General features: G+C 44.0%; 1 protein-coding gene across 6 annotated transcripts in view; it reads left to right on the top strand.

Moving 5' to 3' along the window:
- LOC118361950 (zinc finger protein 205-like) overlaps window positions 1-24352 on the top strand; it is a 44059-nt gene continuing 19707 nt past the window's right edge. Inside the window, exons 1-9 of one of the 6 annotated variants that reach the window (XR_008085480.1) lie at window positions 1-113; window positions 329-4548; window positions 7437-7567; window positions 7752-7925; window positions 11280-11432; window positions 11828-11939; window positions 12442-12563; window positions 17751-18343; window positions 23764-24034. Coding sequence is in view for 3 of the 6 variants with exons in the window: in XM_035742185.2 (XP_035598078.2) it covers window positions 4254-4548; window positions 7437-7567; window positions 7752-7925; window positions 11280-11432; window positions 11828-11939; window positions 12442-12563; window positions 17751-18665 (1902 nt within the window). In the remaining 3 variants the exon portion in view is untranslated. Of the gene's footprint in view, window positions 114-328; window positions 4549-7436; window positions 7568-7751; window positions 7926-11279; window positions 11433-11827; window positions 11940-12441; window positions 12564-17750; window positions 20247-23763; window positions 24035-24352 lie in introns of those variants that run through there. The other 5 variants (XR_008085482.1, XR_008085481.1, XM_035742185.2 and 2 more) reach the window with 5 other exon arrangements.

Raw genomic sequence — 24352 nt, forward strand, 5'->3', positions numbered from 1 at the left:
AGTCAGTAGACATGGAGGATGGGAAGCCTGATCTGTTGCTGATTAAAGAGGAGACAATAGAAGATGGACCAGAGAGCGTTAATCTGCTAAGTGGACTAAAGATAGGGGATAAGGTAAGGGAGAAATACATATAGCCTACATACAGTAATAGATCTTCAATGGGAATAGTGATGGACCTGGGAATTTCTGTCTGAATTTTCAGCATTCATAAAATGAAATCAATACAACCTATAATTACATCCAAGAACACACGTTATAATGTATAAACTTTAAACAAGAGTTCTCTCTGCGATGTTTGTAAAGTCGATTTTCTAACATCTTCCTGCAGGTCTTTGGCTGGAGGCCAATAGTGGAGACTGGGTGGCCAACTTGGATTCCCAGACAAGACTCTGGGGATGACATCACTGGGCAGGCCAGGACCATAGGCGACATAGTGGAGGTCAATGGATGGGACAGCATCCTCAACTCTGAGCTGTGGAACAATACTGTTAACCAGAAACAGACTGTCAAACACAAAACAACATCCAATCTTAGTCTCCATGACAGCAAACTGTCTGAGACCAGGCCCGAGGCGTAGATTTGGTCTGCGGGGACAGGGAGGTGTCCATATGTGGTGGGAGAGAACAGACAGACTCGGCTAGCGATGCTTCGTCCTGCTCTTATAGTTGTGATTGAGAGAAACGGATGGTGCCGAAGGTTACCAACCTAACAGGTTCTGCCTTCTAAAGGATCTATCAATTGGAACATGGACCCTGCGACAACACATACACTCCCTGGCCTTCATCCTCCTCACACTCTCGTAATGTTAAACCAGTCCTCAGACAATGCCAGTGCATCAATACCAAATGGCTACACAAGCCCATTGACAAATGAGAGTAGTCGAGAAGGCATCAGTAAAGGTGGCAGCGCCTAAGAGATGCGCTTCCCGTGTTCATTCTGTGAGAGGTCCTTCAGTTTCCCTATAGAAGTGGAGATCCACCAGAGGATGCACATGGTGGAGAAATTGTTCAGCTGCCATCTGTGCCGGGCCAGTTTCTCCCACTCGTTCAACCTAAAGAGGCACCAGAGGGTCCACACAGGGGAGAAACCCTACAGCTGCCCCCAGTGCGAGAAGAGGTTCTCCCGTCAGTACCAGCTGAATGTGCACCTGAAGATCCACACGGGAGAGACTGTACACACTGTGGGAAGAGGTTCTCAGAGAGGAGCTACCTCAGGATACACCAGCAGAAAAACCATTCCACTCTAACATAGAATGTAACCATTCTACTCAATAGCTTCTGATGTTTAGATCAAACCCTGAGAGTAACAGATTTCAGTGTTGAATATTGCATACAGACATTTTTTGATATACACGGTATAAGGCACATACAGTGCCTTCAGAAAGTAGTCATACCCCTTGACTAGTTCCACATTTTGCTGAATACAGCCTGAATTCAAAATGTATTAAATATTTTTAATACAGAATCTCAAATCTCACCCACAAAATACCTCATAATGACAACATGAACATGTTTTTAGAAATGTTTGCAAATGTATTAAATTAAATACACTGCTCAAAAAAATCAAGGGAACACTAAAATAACACATCCTAGATCTGACTGAATGAAATATTCTCATTAAATACTTTTCTTTACATAGTTGAATGTGCTGACAACAAAATCACATACAAATTATCAATGGAAATCAAATTTATCAACCCATGGAGGTCTGGATTTGGAGTCACACTCAAAATTAAATTGGAAAACCACACTACAGGCTGATCCAACTTTGATGTAATGTCCTTAAAACAAGTCAAAATGAGGCTCAGTAGTGTGTGGCCTCCACGTGCCTGTATGACTTCCCTACAATGCCTGGGCATGCTCCTGATGAGGTGGCGGATGGTCTCCTGAGGGATCTCCTCCCAGACCTGGACTAAAGCATCCGCCAACTCCTGGACAGTCTGTGGTGCAACGTGGCGTTGGTGGATGGAGCGAGACATGATGTCCCAGATGTGCTCAATTGGATTCAGGTCTGGGGAACGGGCGGGCCAGTCCATAGCATCAATGCCTTCCTCTTGCAGGAACTGCTGACACACTCCAGCCACATGAGGTCTAGCATTGTCTTGCATTAGGAGGAATCCAGGGCCAACCGCAACAGCATATGGTCTCACAAGGGGTCTGAGGATCTCATCTCGGTACCTCATGGCAGTCAGGCTACCTCTGGCGAGCACATGGAGGGTTGAAGAAATGCCACCCCACATCATGACTGACCCACCGCCAAACCGGTCATGCTGGAGGATGTTGCAGGCAGCAGAACGTTCTCCACGGCGTCTCCAGACTCTGTCACGTCTGTCACATGTGCTCAGTGTGAACCCGCTTTCATCTGTGAAGAGCACAGGGCGCCAGTGGCGAATTTGCCAATCTTGGTGTTCTCTGGCAAATGCCAAACGTCCTACACGGTGTTGGGCTGTAAGCACAACCCCCATTTTGCAGGGCTCTGGCAGTGCTCCTCCTGCTCCTCCTTGCACAAATGCGGAGGTAGCGGTGCTGCTGCTGGCTTGTTGCCCTCCTACGGCCTCCTCCACGTCTCTTGATGTACTGGCCTGTCTCCTGGTAGCGCCTCCATGCTCTGGACACTACGCTGACAGACACAGCTAACCTTGCCACAGCTCGCATTGATGTACCATCCTGGATGAGCTGCACTACCTGAGCCACTTGTGTGGGTTGTGGACTCCGTCTCATGCTACCACTAGAGTGAAAGCACCGCCAGCATTCAAAAGTGACCAAAACATCAGCCAGGAAGCACAGGAACTGAGAAGTGGTCTGTGGTCCCCACCTGCAGAACCACTCCTTTATTGGGGGTGTCTTGCTAATTGCCTATAATTTCCACCTGTTGTCTATTCCATTTGCACAACAGTATGTGAAATTTGTCAATCAGTGTTGCTTCCTAAGTGGACAGTTTGATTTCACAGAAGTGTGATTGAACTGGAGTTACATTGTGTTGTTTAAGTGTTCCCTTTATTTTTTTGAGCAGTGTATATAACTATCAAATTTACACTCGAGTCAATACATGTTAGAATCACCTTTGGCAGCAATTACAACTGTGAATCTTTCTGGGTATGTCTTTAAGAGCTTGACACACCTAGACTGTACAATATTTACACATTCTTTTTTAAATTCTTCAAGCTCTATCAAGTTGGTTGTTGATCATTGCTAGACAGCCATTTTCAAGTCTTGCCATAGATGTTCAAGCCTATTTTAGTAAAACTATCTAGGCCACTCAGGAACATTCAATGTCATCTTGGTAAGCAACTCCATTATAAATTATGTTTGTATATTTGGCCTTGTTTTAGGTTATTGTCCTGCTGTTTGTTGGAAAGCAGACAGCCAGGTTTTTCCTCTCGGATTTTACCTGTGCTTAGCTTTATTCCGTTAATTTTTTGTGATCCCTAGTCCTTGCCCATGACAAGCATATCCATATCACAATGCGGCCACCACCATGCTTGAAAATATGAAGAGTGGGACTCAATGATGTGTTGTGTTAGATATGCCCCAAACATAACGCTTTGTATTCAGGACAAAGTTGTTAGCAGTTTTACTTTGGTGCCTTATTCCAAACATTTGTATTCTGTACAGGCTTCCTTCTTTTCACTCTGTCATTTAGGTTAGTATTGTGGAGTAACTACAATGTTGTTGATCCACCCTCAGTTATTCCTCTTCCAGCCATTAAACTCAGTAACTGTTTTAAGTCACCATTGGCCTCACGGTGAAATCCCTGGGTGGTTTCCTTCCTCTCCGGCAACTGAGTTAGGAAGGACGCATGTATTTTTGTAAAATATATATATATATATAAACCTAATTCCATTTTGACAATATGGGGTATTGTGTGTGTATTAATTAAAACACAAATTATGGAAAAAAGTCAAGGGGTGTGAATACTTTCTGAAGGCACTGTATTTGTTGGGTGGTTATGCAATACTGTTTTGAAAACGAAATGTGCAATTCACTCTCCGACCTGTGTCAGGCGGCAATACACAACAACACGTCTAGTCTGCCGTAAAACCACGCGAAGAAAAATAAGTAAACGGAAGTGAACAGTGACCAAGAACGCCTTAGCGATTTTATAGTTCTTATTTCGACATTTATTAACTTAAAGACAAATTAAATTTCATAGCAAAGCATACTTACAGGCAGTCTTTAATTCGCGTTAGAGACAGGACTTGGTTGATATGTGTTATTTAGGTAACGCTAACTAGCTGCTAAGGTTATCTAACAATGGCTAACTGTAATGGCAACGTTATGGTTTTTCACACGCAAATAGCCTCCATCATGGAGGTGTTAGCGAATGCAGCCGTGGCAGAGATCTGTAAACTCGTAGACGACGACTATGCAGTGTGTCGTTTGGAAATAACTCAAAGCCAGAAAGAAAACAGGGGATTGCGAAGGAAACTACAGCTACTGGAACTGAAGGTGGCACGGGAGCGCGCAGAGAGGACAATGCGAGAGCGCGTCCTCGGCAGTCGTCCCAGAAGTGTCAAGATCCTCGACCGATACAGAGGAATGACAAGAGGTACATTTTGCCCCGTTCCCCTCTGGGCATGTGTTTGGATAGTATGCAATAATTCCTCTGATGTGATTACTTGGATGTCTTGCAAGAAGTCAAGTGTTAGTTTATATCCTTGCCAATTCTAGTCTGTCAAACTGACCAGGTCAAATTTGTTTTATATTGGGTATTCGGTGTATATTTGGTTCTCTCTCGTCAATAGCTACCAAGCATGAGATAATACGATTTCGGATTAAACAAAGCGTGCCATAACTAAGAAATGACTATATTCTGAATCAGAGGATGGAGAAAAATCCACCCCTTTTTTCGTTGTTGAATTATTATTATTTCTTATTTTCGGATTTCAGTCTTCAATAGCATTGATAGCAGTGCCTTCAGAGAGTATTCACATCCCTTGACTATTTCCACATGTGGTTTTGTTACAGCCTGAATTTAAAATGTATTATATAGAGATTGTGTCACTGGCCCACACACACAATACCCCATACCGTCAAAGATGATTTTGTTTAGTTGAAATTCATTAAAAATGAAAAGCTGAAATGTCTTGACTCAAGAAGCATTCAACCCCTTTGCAAGCCTAAATAAGTTCAGGAGTAAAAATGTTCTTATCAAGTCACATAAGTTGCATGGACTCACTCTGTGTGCAATAAGTGTTCAACATGGTTTTTGAATGACTACCTCATCTCTGTACCCCATACATACTGGTAATTGTAAGGTCCCTCAGTTGAGCAGTGAATTTCAAACACAGATTCAACCACAAAGACCAGGGATGTTTTCCAATGCAAATATTGTACAATCCAGGTGTGCAATGCTCTTAGAGACTTACCCAGAAACACTCACAGCTGTAATCACTGCCAAAGGTGATAATATGTATTGACTCAGGGGTGTGAACTTATGTAAATGAGATTTCTGTATTTCATTTTCAATACATTTTCATTAGAAACATTGGGCATTCTAATGTAATACATTTTATTGTAAACATAAACATTGGGTGCCTGGAGAAGAGAGGATTCCCCATTGTTGCATCTTTATAACAAGACAATGTGGTCACATCACACCAGAGAAGCTCTCACCATTCAAATCTCCCCGCCAGTTCACTGTGTGAATGCTGTAGCCTATTTTATATCCAGCAAGAAAGAGCAAGGTGCTTCATTCCTCAAATATACAGTACCAGTCAAAAGTTGCCAAGAGTGTGCAAAGATATTAAGACAAAGGATGGCTACTTTGAAGAAACTCGTTTTTTTTGGGTTACAACATGTGTGCTATTTCATAGTTTGTTTTCACTATTATTCTACAATGTAGAAAATAGTCTCAATAAATAAAAACCCTGGAATGTGTAGGTGTGTCCAAACGTTTGACTGGTACTGTAGATTGTTAAAGGAATTAGATTCCTATATCATTATTAAACAATTCAATTAAACACTGCCCATTCGTAAGAATTTGTAAGATACTTATTTGCATAAAATGGACAGAGGCCAGTCTCAAAATCAATCAATAGCGTTTATTCTCGAGAGTACTGATCATGGTACAGTTTACAACAGGTTATAAACTAAAAATGACGTCATAGGTTTTAAACTGTCCCTCCTCCACTCTGATACAATGGCAGTATAGTTCACAAGCCTTCCCACATCATCCACCACCTGTTAGATAATTTACTACCAGCCCAAGGTCTCTCCCTTCCCTGTGTAGAGACAGGATGTCTCGTAAGGAACACAGCATTCCAGCCAGTCTGACGATATCTCCATTAGTTTCTTACAAGGAACAGAACGTCTTTGTTCCTATTCTTGATTATAATTACACACATTATGTTCACTACTATGATTATAAGATTCATACATCCATACAGTAACATAATAGTATTCTGTTTAGTATAGTTCTGATTGAAATGTATACATAATTTAGTCATTATTGATAAATATCCCTTAACATAGATATAGAAATATAGAAAGATATATTTTTGAGTTGCTCAATAAGTGACCAAACTATACATCTACCTCTGGGACACATTTGGGATAGGCAACTAGTTCAGGAGCTATAAGAGGAATAGAGAGAGGTTGGAAGAGCGCGAGGCCAGTGGATATTCACTGTCCCGATGACCCGACTCCACATCGAAGGCAGCTCCAGAATCTCCAGGGAGTGTAGGCTGGGGTCTTATCCTACCCCCACTGAGCGGCGCTCCACAGAAGTATCTTCCACAGCGTAAATCTGCTATACTGGGGCCGTGGTCAGACTGCACTTCCTGGTACCTGAAACGGTCATTGTTCTGGGTAGGGAGAAGTGCAGGGGCAAGTCTGGCAGCAGGGCCTCCTGGACAGGACGTCAGCATATGCAGTGGCGTCCTGGATGTATGACCTTGAAGTTATACTCCCCAAGCTTCTCGAGCCACCTCGCCAGTTGACCTTCTGGTTCCTTCATCCTTATGAGCCACCGAAGACTGCTGTGGTCAGTTCGCACGATGAAGGGTCTTCCGAGCAGGAATTGACGAAAGTGTGTAGTGAACTCCACTACTGCCAGTAGCTCCCTCCGTGTGGTACAATAGTTTTGCTCGGTGGAGGACAGCCGCTGTCCGGCTGCATAATAAATGTTGAGATTGCCCAAAAGCTTTGGAAAATGACAGGAGTGGAATGTTAGCTACGAAGATTGGTACCCAGACTAGCTCCTAAACAAAGTCTGTCATGAATGTTGGGAGGATGGAGACAAATCCACTTTTTGGGGCAGGCTTGGCACACTTTGTTGAAGAGCTACTGAAGAATAGAAATCTCCCCAAAATGAAAAGGTCTTTCATCTAACTCCCGTGAGTTCTGCAACCAAATTGCAAACACAGAAAGGGGTCTATACGTTGGAGCAGATAGTAGCTAACCTAACCACCTATTTTCCCCCAATCACTCTCTCAGGTGAAGGACATCTCACTGAAGGCCACAGGAGCTTTGTGAAGCCAGCAGGACACAGCACATGGAGAGATGACCAACCAATCACTGTTGATGAGGGGAGTGGAACCTCAACCCAGCACATTATCGTGATAGAGGTCAGTGGAATAGTGTTGCATTAAAAATGACAGTTACTTTGTAAATCAAATGTGTCCCCAGCTATTCACTTGCTTACATGTACGTCCTTATTTATCTGCCATATGGGAGTTTGTGAGACTTCCTTACGACATTCTTATCCAATTCAACCGTTGTACCGATAATAACCTCCTCTTTTCTTGTCAGTCTGCAGCTGCAGAGGCTGCAGGTTCTGGAGTCAAGCAGGAGAGGACTGAAGGAGAGAAGGACCCACGGCACAGCAGAGACATCCAGACTGGAGAGTCTGGTGCGCCCCCTGTAGCCACGGAGAACCCCACCACTGCCCCAGCACAGCCCAGGACCCGACACAGCATCACGGAGGTCAGTGGAACGCAGAACGCCGTTCTCAAGTCAGCGACAGAAACCAAGACTTTAACTGTAACACACAGGCTCTTACACACAGGATCTGACCACAGATCAGAACCAGAGAGACTGGAGGTGCGGAGACTGGGCGTTCCTCCTGCCCCCAGCTCAGACTATTTACCGGTATTTCATCAAAGCCAGAGGACGGTTCATTCAAGTGGGCTTGGTGAATCTTTAGACACTGGCAGTGATGATCCGTCGTGTTCTTACTCTACAGAGCTAGACCCTGGCAACATGCCCTTGGGTTTAGAGATACAGACTGATCTGTCTAGAGGGGACTGGAACCGTTACAGTAGTAGTGTATACTCTGAAGGGTGCCTTGATAAGAAAGGGGAGGGTCTAGTCGTAGATGAAGTGACTATGAAATTGGAGGGTGATGTTCGTCCCACATGGAATGCAGATAGTAACCTAGGAGATGGACACTCACAGGGCAGAGATTTCTTAGATTACAGGGAAAGCTTAGAGACAAATCCAAATGTCACGACCCACTCTCCTTTACACTTGTTCAGGGATCACGACCCAGTGTCCACATCGATGGGCCCTTCCGATTTACACAGCCACGTCCTATTCCATCAGGTTTTGAACTCAAATGACAGGGATAGAGCCCAGGCTCAGGGAGGGGGAGCCACATCAGGCAATAGTAAAGAGAAACGGTTCAGCTGTACCCAGTGTCACATGCGCTTCACCGAAGCTGGCACCCTGAAGAGGCACCAGAGGGTCCACACAGGGGAGAAACCCTACAACTGTCCCCAGTGTGAGAAGAGGTTCTCCCGCCAGGACCATCTGAAGATGCACCTGAAGATCCACACGGGAGAGAGGCCGTTTGCCTGTACGCACTGCGGGAAGAGGTTTTCAGAGAGGAGCTACCTCAAGATACACCTGCAGAAAAACCATTCCACTCTATAACATAGAAAGTAATCATTCCACTCGATAGCTTCTGACGTTTAGATCAAACCCTGTATTAAAGGTAGACTCGGCAAGATGATGTACAGTACCTTATTCTGAAATGGATTAAATTGTTTTCTCCCCCTCATCAATCTACACACAATACCCCATAATGACAAAGTAAAAACAGGTTTAGACATTTTTGCGAATTTATTAAAAATAAAAACAAAAATGACATTTACATTTACATAAGTATTCAGACCCTTTACTCAGTACTTTGTTGAAGCACCTTTGGCAGCAATTACAGCGTCAAGTCTTCTTGGGTATGACCCTACAAGCTTGCCATACCTGTATTTTGGGAGTTCTCCCATTCTTCTCTGCAGATCCCCTCAAGCTCTGTCAGGTTGGATGGGGAGTGTTGCCGCACAGCTATTTTCAGTTCTCTACAGAGATGTTCGATCGGGTTCAAGTCCGGGCTCTGGCTGGGCCACTCAGACATTCAGAGACCTGTACTGTTGGAAGGTGAACCTTCCACTCTGGAGCAGGTTTTCATCAAGAACCTCTCTGTACTTTGCTCCATTCCTCTTTGCCTTGATCCTGACTAGTCTCCCAGTCCCAGCCGCTGAAAAAAGAACAACACAATATGATGCTGCCACCACCATGCTTCACCGTAGTGATTGTGCCAAGTCTCCTCCAGACATGACACTTGGCATTCAGGCCAAAGAGTTGAATCTTGGTTTCATCAGACCAGAAAATATTTGTTTCTCATGGTCTGAGAGTCTTTAGGTGCCTTTTGGCAAACTCCAAGCGGGCTGTCGTGTGCCTTTTACTAAGGAGTGGCTTCCGTCTGGCCACTCTATCATAAAGGCCTGATTGGTGGAGTGCTGCAGAGATGGGAGAACCTTCCAGATGGACAACCATCTCCACAGAGAAACTCTGGAGCTCTGTCAGAGTGACCATCGGGTTCTTGGTCACCTCCCTGACCAAGGCCCTCCCCCACCGATTGTTCAGTTTGCCTGGGCATCCAGGTCGAGGAAGAGTCTTCATGGTTCCAAACTTCTTCCATTTAATAATGATGGAGGCCACTGTGTTCTTGGTGACCTTCAATGGTGTAGACATTTTTTTGGTACTCTTCCCCAGATCTGTGCCTGTCTCGGAGCTCTATGGCTTGTTTTTTGTTCTGATATGCACTGTCAACTGTGGAACCTTATATAGACAGGTCTGTGCCTTTCCAAATCATGTCCAATCAATTGCATTTACTACAGGTGGACTCCAATCAAGTTGTAGAAACATCTCAAAGATGATCAATGGAAACAGGATGCACCTGAGCTCAATTTTGAGTCTCATAACAAATAGTCTGAATACTAATGTAAATAAGGTATTATTTAATAACATTGTCATTAGGGGGTATTATGTGTAGATTGCTGAGAATTTGTATTTATTTAATCCATTTTAGAATAAGGCTGTGACTTAACAAAATGTGGAAAAGATCAAGGGGTCTGAATACTTTCCGAAGGCACTGTAGATGTACAAAGTAAACCGCAGTAGTGGGTCAATTTCCACAACAACTAAGTGTGTTGAAATGCAAGGCCCAGACATTGTGGAATATATAAGTCGTATTTAGAGGGCAGCAGGTAGCCTGGCAGTTAAACACTTTGGGCCAGTAACCGAAAGGTGGCTGGTTCGATTCCCTGAGTAGACTAGGTGTGAAATCTGTCTCTGCCCTTGAGCAATTTCTAATTTCTCCTGTAAGTCGCTCTGGATAAGAGTGGCTGCTCAATGGCATAAACATGTAAAGGTAAAATGACAAACAGTATAGCATAAAAAGTATGTTACATATTGTGTTTGTACTGTGTAGGCTATATGATGTTCACAAATGCCTATTTCATTACTTCCATTCAACTACTTTTTATTCCAGAATACTTTTAATGAGAAAAAGAATGCAGTTCATCAACTTCATGCAGATTTTTTTGTTCAAACGCATATGTGTGGTTTTCAGATGGTGTATTTAAAACCTGTTTGTTTAATAAACACAAAATGGGACTTTTAATTCCAAGACTTTCCTTGAGACTTTTTAGTATACATCACATCTCACCCTATTCTGCATACACTGATAGGGCTTTATAACCAATATACACTAAATATAGCTACACACACCCACACACTAACAAACACCTACTGTACACGTCAAAATAGTTTAGTCAGATTTGTCTGATGACTTTTAACTTATCATAGCTGACTTATTTTTGCCCACATCATATTCATGTCCACCATGATGGGTTTAAGAACAATGAAGTCACTAACTACAGTATAGGACTCAAACGTAGTGGGGAGGGATAAACACTCCATGTTGAAAGTGTGTTTATCTGTGTGTACGTACCTGAGGGAGTGTATGTCTGTGTAATCTGTATCACCTGTCTCTTCCAGGAGGAGGAGGGACCAGAGGTGCTGCTGGTGAAGGAGGAGGGTCTGGGGAACACTGAGGGGACCATGGTCATGGAGGACAACCAGACTACACCTCCTCCTGAACCCACAGAAGAACCAGCTGAGCAGCACAGGACCACACACAGTCTTCCTGAGGTGAGCCCACTGTAAACTACTGTCTGAATTATATTAGGTCAGGGCCCGAATCCACAAAGACTCTTAGTGTAGGAGGACTGGTCTACGATCAGTTTTGCCTTGTAGATCATAATGAATAAGACGATATGGAAAGATCCTAGATCAGCACTCTTTGTGGGTATGGGGCCGGGTCTTTATGAATTATGTGTTAAATGTGCAACTATGCCTTTGAATTATCAAACGATTTAAGAGTAAATTAATCAAATCAATTAATACGTTTGCATCGTATCAAATTAACTTACATGTTGCATAGTACTCATATCAATCCCTCATTGCCCAATCAGAAGATGCCCCAAAGCAGGGTGCTCATATCTGATTTCTTGATCCAACATCCTCTCATTCTGTATCTCTTACAGTCAGTAGACATGGAGGATGGGAAGCCTGATCTCCTGCTGGTCAAAGAGGAGACAATAGAGGATGGACCAGAGAGCATTGACCTGCTGAGTGGACTAAAGATGGGGGAGCAAGGTAAGGGAGAAATACATATAGCACATTGCTTTCCGACAGGTGGCATCGCTTCTATGCAAGGCTCATCCCTCATCACTGCTGGAGGGACCTTCTCACTATCTGGGCGGCAGGTAGCCTAGTGGTTAGAGCGTAACCGAAAGGTTGGTGGATCGAATCCCTGAGCTGACAATCTGTCGTTCTGCCCCTGAACACAGTTAACCCACTGTTCCTAGGCCGTCATTGTAAATAAGAATTTGTTCTTAACTGACTTGCCTAGTTAAATAAAGGTTCAATTTAAAGAACTGATATAAAACAATGCATATAGTCTACATACAGTAATAGATTTTAAAAAGGAATAGTGATGCGCCTGGCTCTCCTCATTCATAAAATGAAATAAATATAACGTATTTTTACATACAAAAACACACATTATAATGTCTGAACTTGACCAGTTAATTGACCAAAATAAAGTGAGTTTTCCCTGTCATGTTTGTAAAGTGTATTTTCTAACCTCTTCCTGCAGGTGGTTGGTTGGAGGCTAGTAGAGGAGACTGGGCGGCCAGCTTGGATTCCCAGACCGGTGCAGCCAAGAGCCCAGTGGACAACATCACTGAGCAGGTCAGGACCAGAGGCGACATAGTGGAGGTCAGTGGATGGGACAGTGTCCTCAACTCTGGGCTGGGGAACAACACTGTTAACCACAACCAGAAACAGACAGTCAAACACAAAACCACAACCGATCTTAAACTCCATGACAACAGACTGGCTGTGACCAGGACAAGGGGTAGATTTGGTCTGCAGGGTCGGGGAGGTGTCCTTATGCGGCAGGAGAGAACAGATACAGACTCTGCTAGCGATGCTCCGTCCTGCTCCTATAGTTGTGATTCAGAGAGACTGATTGGGCCTCAGGTTAACCCCCTAACAGGTGCTGCCTTCATCCTCCCTTCTATAGGATCTATCAACTAGAATATGGATCCTGTGACAACACAGACATTCCCTGGCCTTCGTCCTCCTCACACTCTCCTTATGTTAAACCAGACCTCAGACAATGCCAGTGCCTCAACACTAAAAGGCTACACAAGCTCATTGACAAATGACAGTAGTAGTAACTCTATCAGTAGATCCGGTGGCAAAGAGAAGCGTGTTCATTCTGTGGGAAAGCCTTCGGTTTCCCCAAACAGGTGGAGATCCACCAGGGGATGCACACGGGGGCTAAACCGTTCAGCTGCCAGTGTTTCACACTTGTCCTGATGTGGCAGGGGAGAAATCCTACAGCTGCACCCCAGTGTGCGAAGAGGTTCTCCTGCCAGCACCAGCTGAAGAAGCACCCGAAGGTCCACACGGGAGAGAGGCTGTTCACACTGCGGGAAGAGGTTCTCAGAGAGGAGCTACCTCAGGATACACCAGCAGAAAATGCACACGGCCCATCTATAGTAATGTAGTACTAGTTACTGTCACGAATTACTAAGGTGGGTGGAATCAGGCACAGAGAGTAGGTTTCAGTTATTAGACAGTTTATTCTCCGGCGCACAAAACGACGGTCAACCCAACACACAGGGTGAATAAATATTCTAGCCCAAACACAGGACCACAATAGTCCGGAGAATAAAACACATGAACACCACCAAATAACAGGAATACAAAAAACAATCCCGCACAAAACAAGGGCGGGACAACCTACTAAATATAAGGACGCTAATTAAACTAAAATACACACAGGTGAAACTAATAAGACAAAACCAACAGAAAAACGAAAAAGGGATCGGTAGTGGCTAGTAGGACGGTGACGACGACCGCCGAGCACCGCCTGAACGGGCAGGGGAGGCAACTTCGGCGGAAGTCGTGACAGTTACTTTGTAGTTAATTCTGTTGCTTGTGGATGTATAGGGAACTGGATGAGGTGAACTGAGGAAAGAATGTGTATGATGAGGTAGAGCTGGTGTGATTGTGTCTGTAAGAATGCTTCACTTATTAAGTGTCATTTTTACTTGACATAAAGTAAAGATGACATAAATATGTGTGAAATGTTAAATATTTTCCAAAGGATTCTAAATTGTATTTTATTAAAGTGAAGGTACAGAAAAGTTTACGTAATATCAAGAATGTACTCAGGTTGTCCCTTGTTTCGAGGCAGAGACCAGTTTCCCTTTTTATAAAAAATAGTTTATTACGACAGAAGAGCAAAGTGTATCAATAGGTCTGTATAGGAGCAGATCAGGTTCACATGATTTAGGTAAAATGCTTCATTCATATAGAGTTCTAGTCACTATTTTAGCTCATATAGTTTATTATTCAGGTCTAAGAAACTGAGAAAGGCCAAATCTGAAACCAGAACAGAACACAATGTAAGAAATACAGCATGGCTACAATGCATGATTTGAAGATGGAAATGCAATTGGTTAAGCATGAAACGCACTGAGAACACTTCCGATAGGTACTTATCACAGTGGGAGGCCGTTTCTCCTCTTGCTAGAACAAAAGCGTTACCTGCTGTATGCCGACCCGGTAGCGACGAACCTGCGGTTTCTACTTGTAGAATTGTGATGCTCGTCATTGGCCAACAACTTGACTTTGAGCCAATCCGAGAGCACGAACTGGGGGAGCTAAAATGTGTGACAACAAAAGGGGTAAGAAAATGTGGCACATTCTCTGTACATCCATGGTTAAATGTCATGAGCCAGACTTCCAATGCAATGTAAGCTATAGGGTGGTTGCTGGCTAAGCGCACAGACGCAATGCGGTTTATGCTTATTTATAAAACCCTCTTCGGCCTCACTCCCCCCTATCTGAGATATCTACTGCAGGTCTCAATCTCCACATACAACGCCCGTTCTGCCAGTCACAGTCTGTTAAAGGTCCCCCAAAGCACACGCATCCCTGGGTCGCTCGTCTTATCAGTTCGCTGCAGAAAAACACTCAAACAGGACAGTTGTATCTCAATCTCTTCATTCAAAGACTCAATCCATGGACACTCTCACTGACAGTTGTGGCAGCTTTGCGTGATGTAGCTAGTATTGACATAATTCAATCACAATGGATTAGTTTCCATGAAACAGCTGCCTGTGTTAGTGCAGTGTCCTTAGCTAGCCATGTTGTGCTAGCTTGCGAATATGCTAACGTTAACTAGATATTTAAACATTTGGCCATGGGCTGGTACTGGTAGTATGGGATTATGGAGAGTGATTACGAGGTAGTTATCTAGTTGTGGCCGTCTGGCTAGTATCAACAAGGGCTTTCTACAACAAACATCAACATTAGCACAGCTAGTTAGCAAACATTGGAATCTAGACCATAACTTAACACAGACGGGACATCCGTTACCAAGCAATGCTACTGCCACCTTCTGATTTGGAGAATTGTAACAAGGCTGAGTGGCAGACGACATCAAGGTCTTTGCTGTGTGAATACAAAATATAATTGACTGTCGACACTGTTCAGAGGCACTGTCGGCAGACAAACGGTTGACAATCCCTACCGGTGAGCTTTTACAAAAATCAATACAATCAGCAGAAGTAACATACCGTTTCTTATCTGTAACCCACACGGAAGGACTCAAAAGGGCTGGTTACACACACTTGCTATCAGTCTTCCCTTTTGAGAGAAATGGTGCATGCCATTTATTTAATTTACATTACAATAGTCAATGTAATGTCCAAAACAGTTCTTCAACACAGCAACGCAGGTTCTCACACAAACACTATATCCCCGTCTCTCGGTTGTAGCTCTTGTCTAACTGCACGCAACACTGCTTGAATAACCCGCTGTTAGCAAAGCGTGGACAGTGTTGACCAAGTAAGAGAGACTGCCGTGTGCCATACTGTTTACCTTTAACCTTCCCGTAGTAGCTAGGGCAGGGTCTGACCCCAAACTTCTACCTGGTCACATTAACATAGTGAGAAAATACACTGCTCAAAAAAATACATGGAACACTTAAACAACATAATGTAACTCCAAGTCAATCACACTACTGTGAAATCAAACTGTCCACTTAGGAAGCAAAACTGATTGACAATAAATTTCACATGCTGTTGTGCAAATGGAATAGACAACAGGTGGAAATTATAGGCAATTAGCAAGACACCCCCAATAAAGGAGTGGTTCTGCAGGTGGTGACCACAGACCCCATCTTAGTTCCTATGCTTCCTGGCTGATGTTTTGGTCACTTTTGAATGCTGGCGGTGCTTTCCTTCTAGTGGTAGCATGAGACAGAGTCTACAACCCACACAAGTGGCTCAGGTAGTGCAGCTCATCCAAGATGGTACATCAATGCGAGCTGTGGCAAGAAGGTTTGCTGTCTCTGTCAGTGTAGTGTCCAGAACATTGAGGCGCTACCAGGAGACAGGCCAGTACATTAGTAGACGTGGAGGAGGCCGTAGGAGGGCAACAACCCATCAGCAGGACCGCTACCTCCGCCTTTGTTCAAGGAGGAGCACTGCCAGAGCCCTGCAAGATGACCTCCAGCAGGCCACAAATGTGCATGTGTCTGCTCAAACGGTCAGAAACAGACTCCATGAGGGTGGTAATGAGGGCCCGACGTCCACAGGTGGGGGTTGTGCTTACAGCCCAACACCGTGCAGGACGTTTGGCATTTGCCAGAGAACACCAAGATTGGCAAATTCGCCACTGGCGCCCTGTGCTCTTCACAGATGAAAGCAGGTTCACACTGAGCACATGTGACAGACGTGACAGAGTCTGGAGACGCCCTGGAGAACGTTCTGCTGCCTGCAACATCCTCCAGCATGACCGGTTTGGCGGTGGGTCAGTCATGGTGTGGGGGGCCGCAAAGCCCTCCATGTGCTCGCCAGAGGTAGCCTGATTGCCATTAGGTACCGAGATGAGATCCTCAGACCCCTTGTGAGACCATATGCTGGTGCGGTTGGCCCTGGGTTCCTCATAATGCAAGACAATGCTAGACCTCATGTGGCTGGAGTGTGTCAGCAGTTCCTGCAAGAGGAAGGCATTGATGCTATGGACTGGCCTGCCCGTTCCCCAGACCTGAATCCAATTGAGCACATCTGCGACATCATGTCTCGCTCTATCCACCAACGCCACGTTGCGCCACAGACTGTCCAGGAGTTGGAGGATGCTTTTAGTCCAGGTCTGGGAGGAGATCCCTCAGGAGACCATCCACGAGGCCATCAGGAGCATGCCCAGGCGTTGTAGGGAGGTCATACAGGCACGTGGAGGCCACACACACTACTGAGCCTCATTTTGACTTGTTTTAAGGACATTACATCAAAGTTGGATCAGCCTGTAGTGTGGTTTTCCACTTTCATTTTGAGTGCGTCTCCAAATCCAGACCTCCATGGGTTGATAAATTTGATTTCCATTGATAATTTTTGTGTGATTTTGTTGTCAGCACATTCAACTATGTAAAGAAAAAAGTATTTAATAAGAATATTTCATTCATTCAGATCTAGGATGTGTTATTTTAGTGTTCCCTTTATTTTTTTGAGCAGTGTATATTTTACTTGTCACGTATCGTTTTGTGCGATAAAAGTACTTTACTTCAAAGTTATGTGAGCATATGGCTATTTTGTTGAAATGAAACACAAAATTGACACTGCTGACTTGATTTTTTATTTGTATTTTTAGGGACTGAGTTTCCCTTATCTCAGTCGAACCAAAACATACTTCATTCTTAAATCAACACATATGCAATTGTTTTAATAATAAACTCCAATGGCTCCATATTGTTAGGTACTTATATCACAGTATTAGAGATGGGCTTGACTGTGGTTAACAGTTTATAATATCATGTAATGTTTCTGTGTGTACAGCAGAGTTTATTATATAAACCTTTACACTTTTCTGCACAATCTTATTTTGCAGTCTGCAGTCGAGGAAGACCTGCTGATATCCAGTGTTACTGGTGGGAGAGAGTGGACCTCTGAAGAGGCTGATCACAAACCCTGGCCCCGGATCAGGATCCTGGACCAGGAGCCTTCACTCTTCCTTTCTGAGTCGGAACCAGGACCCAAACGTGAGGTTAAGAGACTCCACCACCACACAGAACACAACCAGTGGACAGGTGGACTGAATAACCTCAGTCCTGGTGGTCATCAGAGAGACAGAGGCTCCAGTCAGGGATCCAGTCTGCAGCCCAGACCCTTCTCTTCACAGTCTCAGTGCAGGGATGGAGTAGGGCCTGGGGCTGATATAGATAGGAACAGGAGGGTCTATGATACAAACACCACAGTATCCATGGTGAACAGAGCAGGTCACACTGGGCTTCAGCTTTCACAGAGAGTGGTGGTAGACCCCCCTGGCAGTAGTCTATCAGGATGTCTGTCTCCTTCAGGTTCTCGTCTAATGCCTGGGGACTGGGTTCATAGAAGGCCTGGACCTGGGTCTAGCCTTCCTCAGCTGCCTCGTGGTAACCCCACGAATGCAGACAGGGTGAGGATGAGCGGTCACCATGAGAGGTACGTAGCCTATAACACAGAACACAACAACACCCAAACAATGGCTAGAGGTCAAGGAGGTAGCTCTAAATTGGCTCCTGCTTCCACCTCATCTGGTGTCATTGGGTCACAACGTGGGAGGCCGAGCATTAAGACGGACGCAGACAAGCCGTACTCCTGCCCCACATGTGGGAAGCGCTTCGCTCATGCAAACTATGTGAAGCAGCACCAGACTGTTCACACCAAGGAGAGGCCGTTTATGTGCAAGCTGTGTTACAAGAGCTTCTCCTTCCAGAGTAACCTTATCAAACATAGAAGTGTCCACAATGGGGAGAATTCATAGTAGTGTGGCTTGAGATGTACACAGGATATCTGGGAACCATCCTTTAGCTGACATGGTTATCATGTGAAGTGTCTTGGGGTTAGAGGGTTTTTTGGATTACTAAGTCCTTCAGCGCTGTTCAATGTCAGTCCTGGAGGGCCAAAACCCTTCTGGTCTTCATATTCTCCTAATAAGGGACTAATTCAGACCTAGGACACCAGGTGAGTGCAATTAACTACCAGCATTGAACAATAGTTTGTTTTCTACAAAGAAATAAAGTGGGGCAAAAAAAAAATGTGTCAGCCACCAATTGTGCAAGTTCTTCCACGTAAAAAGATGAGGCCCGTAATTTTCATCATAGGTACACTTCAACTATGACAGACAAAATGAGAAAAAAAATCCATAAAATCACATTGTTGGATTTTTTATGAATTTATTTGCAAATTATGGTGGAAAATAAATATGTGGTCACCTACAAACAAGCAAGATTTCTGGCTCTCACAGACCTTCTTTAAGAGGCTCCTCTGTCCTCCACTCATTACCTGTATTAATGGCACCTGTTTGAACTTGTTATCAGTATAAAAGACACCTGTCCACAACCTCAAACAGTCACACTCCAAACTCCACTATGGCCAAGACCAAAGAGCTGTCAAAGGACACCAGAAACAAAATTGTAGACCTGTACCAGGCTGGGAAGACTGAATCTGCAATAGGTAAGCAGCTTGGTTTGAAGAAATCAACTGTGGGAGCAATTATTAGGAAATGGAAGACATACAAGACCACTGATAATCTCCCTCGATCTGGGGCTCCATGCAAGATCTCACCCCGTGGGGTCAAAATGATCACAAGAACGGTGAGCAAAAATCCCAGAACCACACGGGGGGACCTAGTGAATGACCTGCAGAGAGCTGGGACCAAAGTAACAAAGCCTACCATCAGCAAGGGCATTGAAGATGAAACTTGGCTGGGTCTTTCAGCATGACAATGATCCCAAACATACCGCCCGGGCAACGAAGGAGTGGCTTCGTAAGAAGCATTTCAAGGTCCTGGAGTGGCCTAGCCAGTCTCCAGATCTCAACCCCATAAAAGATCTTTGGAGGGAGTTGAAAGTCTGTGTTGCCCAGCAACAGCCCCAAAACATCACAACATCTAGATGAGATCTGCATGGCGGAATGGGCCAAAATACCAGCAACAGTGTGTGACAACCTTGTGAAGAATTACAGAAAACGTTTCACCTCTGTCATTGCCAACAAAGGGTATATAACACAGTATTGAGATAAACTTTTGTTATTGATCAAATACTTATTTTCCACCATAATTTGCAAATAAATTCATAAAAAATCCTACAATGTGATTTTCTTTATTTTTTTTTCTCTCATTTTGTCTGTCATAGTTGAAGTGTACCTATGATGAAAATTACAGGCCTCTCATCTTTTTAAGTGGGAGAACTTGCACAATTGGTGGCTGACTAAATACTTTTTTGCCCTACTGTTGGTGAGCAAATCTGTTAATAAATGAGAAATCATGTTATCCTTTCATGTATTGATTTTGTATTTGCTTGTTTATCATTTAGAATTAAAATTCAACTTAGTCTCCTTGGCATCCTTCGAACCTATAAGTGTCTATCCTTACCACCGATTGGATCCAGCCAACCATTCTCTTTAGGTCATTTACGGTAATGTTTCTATACAAGTCTGCTCTGAGCTTGAAAGATACTGATCATGGCCTTTTCTCAATTGGTTTTGAGCAAATCCTGCGTCCTCTCCTCCGGCCTCCTTTTGAATAAGGTCAAAGGTAATCGAGGAGAGGTAATGTGGACGAAAATGCGCTTGAATGAAATGAGACTGCTTCTCCGTATTCGCGGATCATGAGGCAAATAATGTTTAGTGCTGGATCACAAAATAAATGTGTAAAGTGATAATTAAGTTAGTTGTGCAAGATAAAACATAAGTAGCATATTTGTTTTTAAACATCTGCATGCTTTTCTCCACCAACAAAACAAAAGCTGATTCAAAAGTTGCATGGTAGATTTCAAAAAGACTATCAAGGAGGGGAGGACACTTCCTTTCGACTATAACGAATTCATAAGTCCTCGACCACTTATCCTAGGACGGAAGGCGCACCCGGGTGGATGGTGGTTGGAAGAGCGCGCTTGTTTGAAATAGAAAAGCGTTGCGGTAGCTTTGATCAAGAATAACATCAAGACGAAGCAGCTGCTTTATAAGTGGGATGCACTGTTGAGCGCTACATCCCGAGGGGTTCGTGCTGATTGTCCGGAGATTGTGACAGACGGTTAAATGGCGTCCCTTGACAAGGCACAAGGCAAGAACAACATCTATGTCAGAAAAAGTGCAGTATTATCATAAGGAGACGTATACTAGGAATACGGAGGAGGAATGGAGGGAAAAAGAGAGGCAGAGGAGGTCTAAGAGAGAGAGGGAGGAATACAGTGAGCTTGAGTCTGTTCAAAATGGCAGAAAAAAGGGATGGTTTGTTAAAGAATAATTGTAGAAAGTGTAAGCAGAGAGCTGAAAACAGGAGGAGAAATAGAAGTGAATAAGGTCAAAGTATCAGAGGTTGTAGGTGTGGTGAAGTACTCTGAGCCAGAGGCTTGCACTTAGGGTCAGGATAAAGATGAGTCTGTGGCAGTAGGAGTGAAGTTTTTGGGAAAAGTGGACCCTTTTGGCTGATCCATTTGTGGTTTCAGGGTGGGTGAAAACAGAGTTGGGTGCTGTGGAATCGATGAGGGTAACCAGAAGTTGTCTTGTGATAATTGTTTGTTTCTGCTTGTCAGAGGGAGAAGGTGCTCCCAAGTTAAACAAATGGGGGCAAGAAATGAATTGAATTGTTTTGCTCTCAAGAAAAGGGCACCATTGAAAGGAGTGATCACCGGGGTAGCAGTAAATGTAAAAGTTGACCAACTGAAGGGGAAGATGCCCAGTGGTTGTGATGCTCGTCGCACAGACAGGGTGGCTTGAGTGATGAAACAGTCATTGTCTGTTCTTTTAAGTTTTTTATGTTGTCTTTGGCCGACAAAGTGATGTTAGGATATATAAGTTATCCTGTACAAGCTTTTGTGCCGAATACATTACGTTGTTACAGGTGTCAAGCTTATGGGCATGTGGCAGCAGTGTGTAGGAGGGAGGATCCTAGGTGTGAGAAGTGTGCAGAAGGGCATGAGACAAAGTTAATTGTAGCAGTGCCCATCAAATCAAACTTTATTTGCCACATGCGCCAAATACAACAAAGGTAGACTTTACCGTGAAATGCTTGCTTACAAGCCCTTAAGCAACAGTGCAGTTCAAGAAGAAGAAAACATTTACAAAGTAGGCTAAAATCAGATCAGAAATGTCCCGTGCGAGAGAGGCAGGTTGAGGTTTCCAAGGTTAGAGTAGTGTAGAAGTTGTCATATGCTGAGGCAGTGAAGAAAGTAGAGGAAGATGAGTCGGGGGAGGGGTCCTGAGAGCAGTGGTGTGAATAGTAGATTTGGACCATTACAGAAGGATAAACCAACAAGTGATATGTTTCAGTAATATGTTTTTTTTTTGCATTTATAGCAATGATTATCAGCTGTACTGCAGGGATGGAACGTAAGTCTCAGAAAATGCAGGTTGTGGTGGCAGCTGCAGAGAGGTAGTTGTGTGTGCGAGATTTGACATCAGAAGAGTTACAGGGTGTGTTAAGTGGTGGTGTCCCATCCTTTCATTTTTCTATTGTGTTATTGACTGTACGTTTGCTTATCTCATGTGTAACTCCCGTGTTGTTGTTTTTGTCGAACTGTATAAGTGAGTTGTAATCCAGTCTAGTAAGTGGCGGCAATGCAACATTTATTTGATGCCAACCGCGGTTAAACCTCGAAGAAGAAGACCACTTATCGGTTTCCGGTTCACAGACGACACACTTTTTTTTCTCCCTCAAATGCGGAAAGGCCCATGAATAGGTTTGATGTGTAACGTAATAAACAATACCGTATTTCAAAGAACAGCGCGCATAGACTTTTTTATTTATCCGCCAACCAATAACATCTGTGTAAACAATGACCAATAACAATTTCCACGTTGCATTTTTGTTGATATTTAGACTTTTATTAACATCCTGGAACTCAAAACTACACAACATCACGCCATGTAGAATTTAAATCGCGTTGGAGTCCGAATTTACTTTGTTATCTAGGTAACGTTAGCTAACTGTATGGATTTTCACACTCAAATAGCCTCCATCATGGAGCTGCTAGCGAATTCAGCCGTGGCTGAGATCTGTAAATTCGTACACGACGACTATGTAGTGTTTACTTTGGAAATAACTCAAAGCCAGAAAGAAAACGGGATTGCGGCGGAAACTACAGCTCCTGGAAATGAAGGTGGCACGAGAGCGCGTCCTCGCCAGTCGTCCCAGTAGAGTCAAGATCGTCGACCGATACAGATGAATGACAAGAGGTAAATTTTTCAGAAGCCGGATGCCGTGGGTCATGTCAAGAAGGCATGTCATGCCGCTAATGTGAAATGTTTCGTCGGTGAGACTTTTGAGATTTCAGTTAATACTTTTCCTAACATTAACCTAATTATAGTAACCTGCTACGTTAAGTATCCAAAGCTGCCAATTTGTAAGTCGCTCTGGATAAGAGCGTCTGCTAAATGACTTAAATGTAATGTAATGTAATGCTTAAAGTCCGCTAACCTGATACGAAAAGTGACTTCTGACATTAGCTGCAACCTACCTAGTCAAAATCGACGCTACGTGGACAGTACATTATTGAACCACCTCCTTTCCCCTCAATAACCCTTTTCGGTGAAGGACATCTCACTTGAGGCTACAGGAGCTTTGTGAAGCCAGCGTGACACAGCATGTGGAGAGATGACCAACCCATATCTATAGATGAGGGTTGTGGAACCTCAACCTAGCATGTTATCGTGATAGAGGTTGGTGTCATAGTGTAACATAGAAAATTACTGTACATCAAATGTGTCTTGTTTATTTCAGAAAGGCTCCCCTCAGCTATTAATTTTCTTACATGTTCATCCTTATTTATCTGCCATAGGGGTACTTGTGAGACTTCCCAGTGACATTGTTATCCAATTCAAATCATGTACAGATAATAACTTCTCGTGTCAATCTGCAGAGGCTGCAGGTCCTGGGTTCAAGCAGGAGAGGACTGAAGGTGAGGACCTAAGACACAACAGAGACATTGACTAGAGCAGCGGCTGGAGTGATGCCCCCTGTAGCCATGGAGGACCTCCCCACCGTCACCATGCCCCAAATCAGGATCCAGCGCAACGTCAGTGGAACAGCGAACACCGTCCTCATGTCAGAGACGTACACCAAGACTTTAACTGTAACACAAAGGCTCTTACACACCGGATCATCCCACAAATCAGACCCAGAGAGGCTGGGTCTGATCCTGGCTCAGAGTATTTACAGGTATTTCAGCAGCGCCAGAGGACAGTTCATTCCTGTGGGGATAGTGATGCATTAGACATTGGCAGCCATTATCCGTCTTGTTCTTACGCTACAGAGATGGACCCTGGCAACATATCCTTGGGTTTAGACACTGACTGATCTGTCTAGAGGGAATTGGAACCTGTACAGTAGTAGTGTATACTCTGAAGGGTGCCTAGATAGGCAAGGGCAGGGAAGGTGACATTCCTCCTACATGGAATGCAGAGATTTCTTAGATTAAAGGGAAAGTTTAGAGACAAATCCAAATATTC

This window comes from Oncorhynchus keta, chromosome 29 (genome assembly GCF_023373465.1).
Source record: "Oncorhynchus keta strain PuntledgeMale-10-30-2019 chromosome 29, Oket_V2, whole genome shotgun sequence".
Classification (NCBI taxonomy): Eukaryota; Metazoa; Chordata; class Actinopteri; order Salmoniformes; family Salmonidae; genus Oncorhynchus; species Oncorhynchus keta.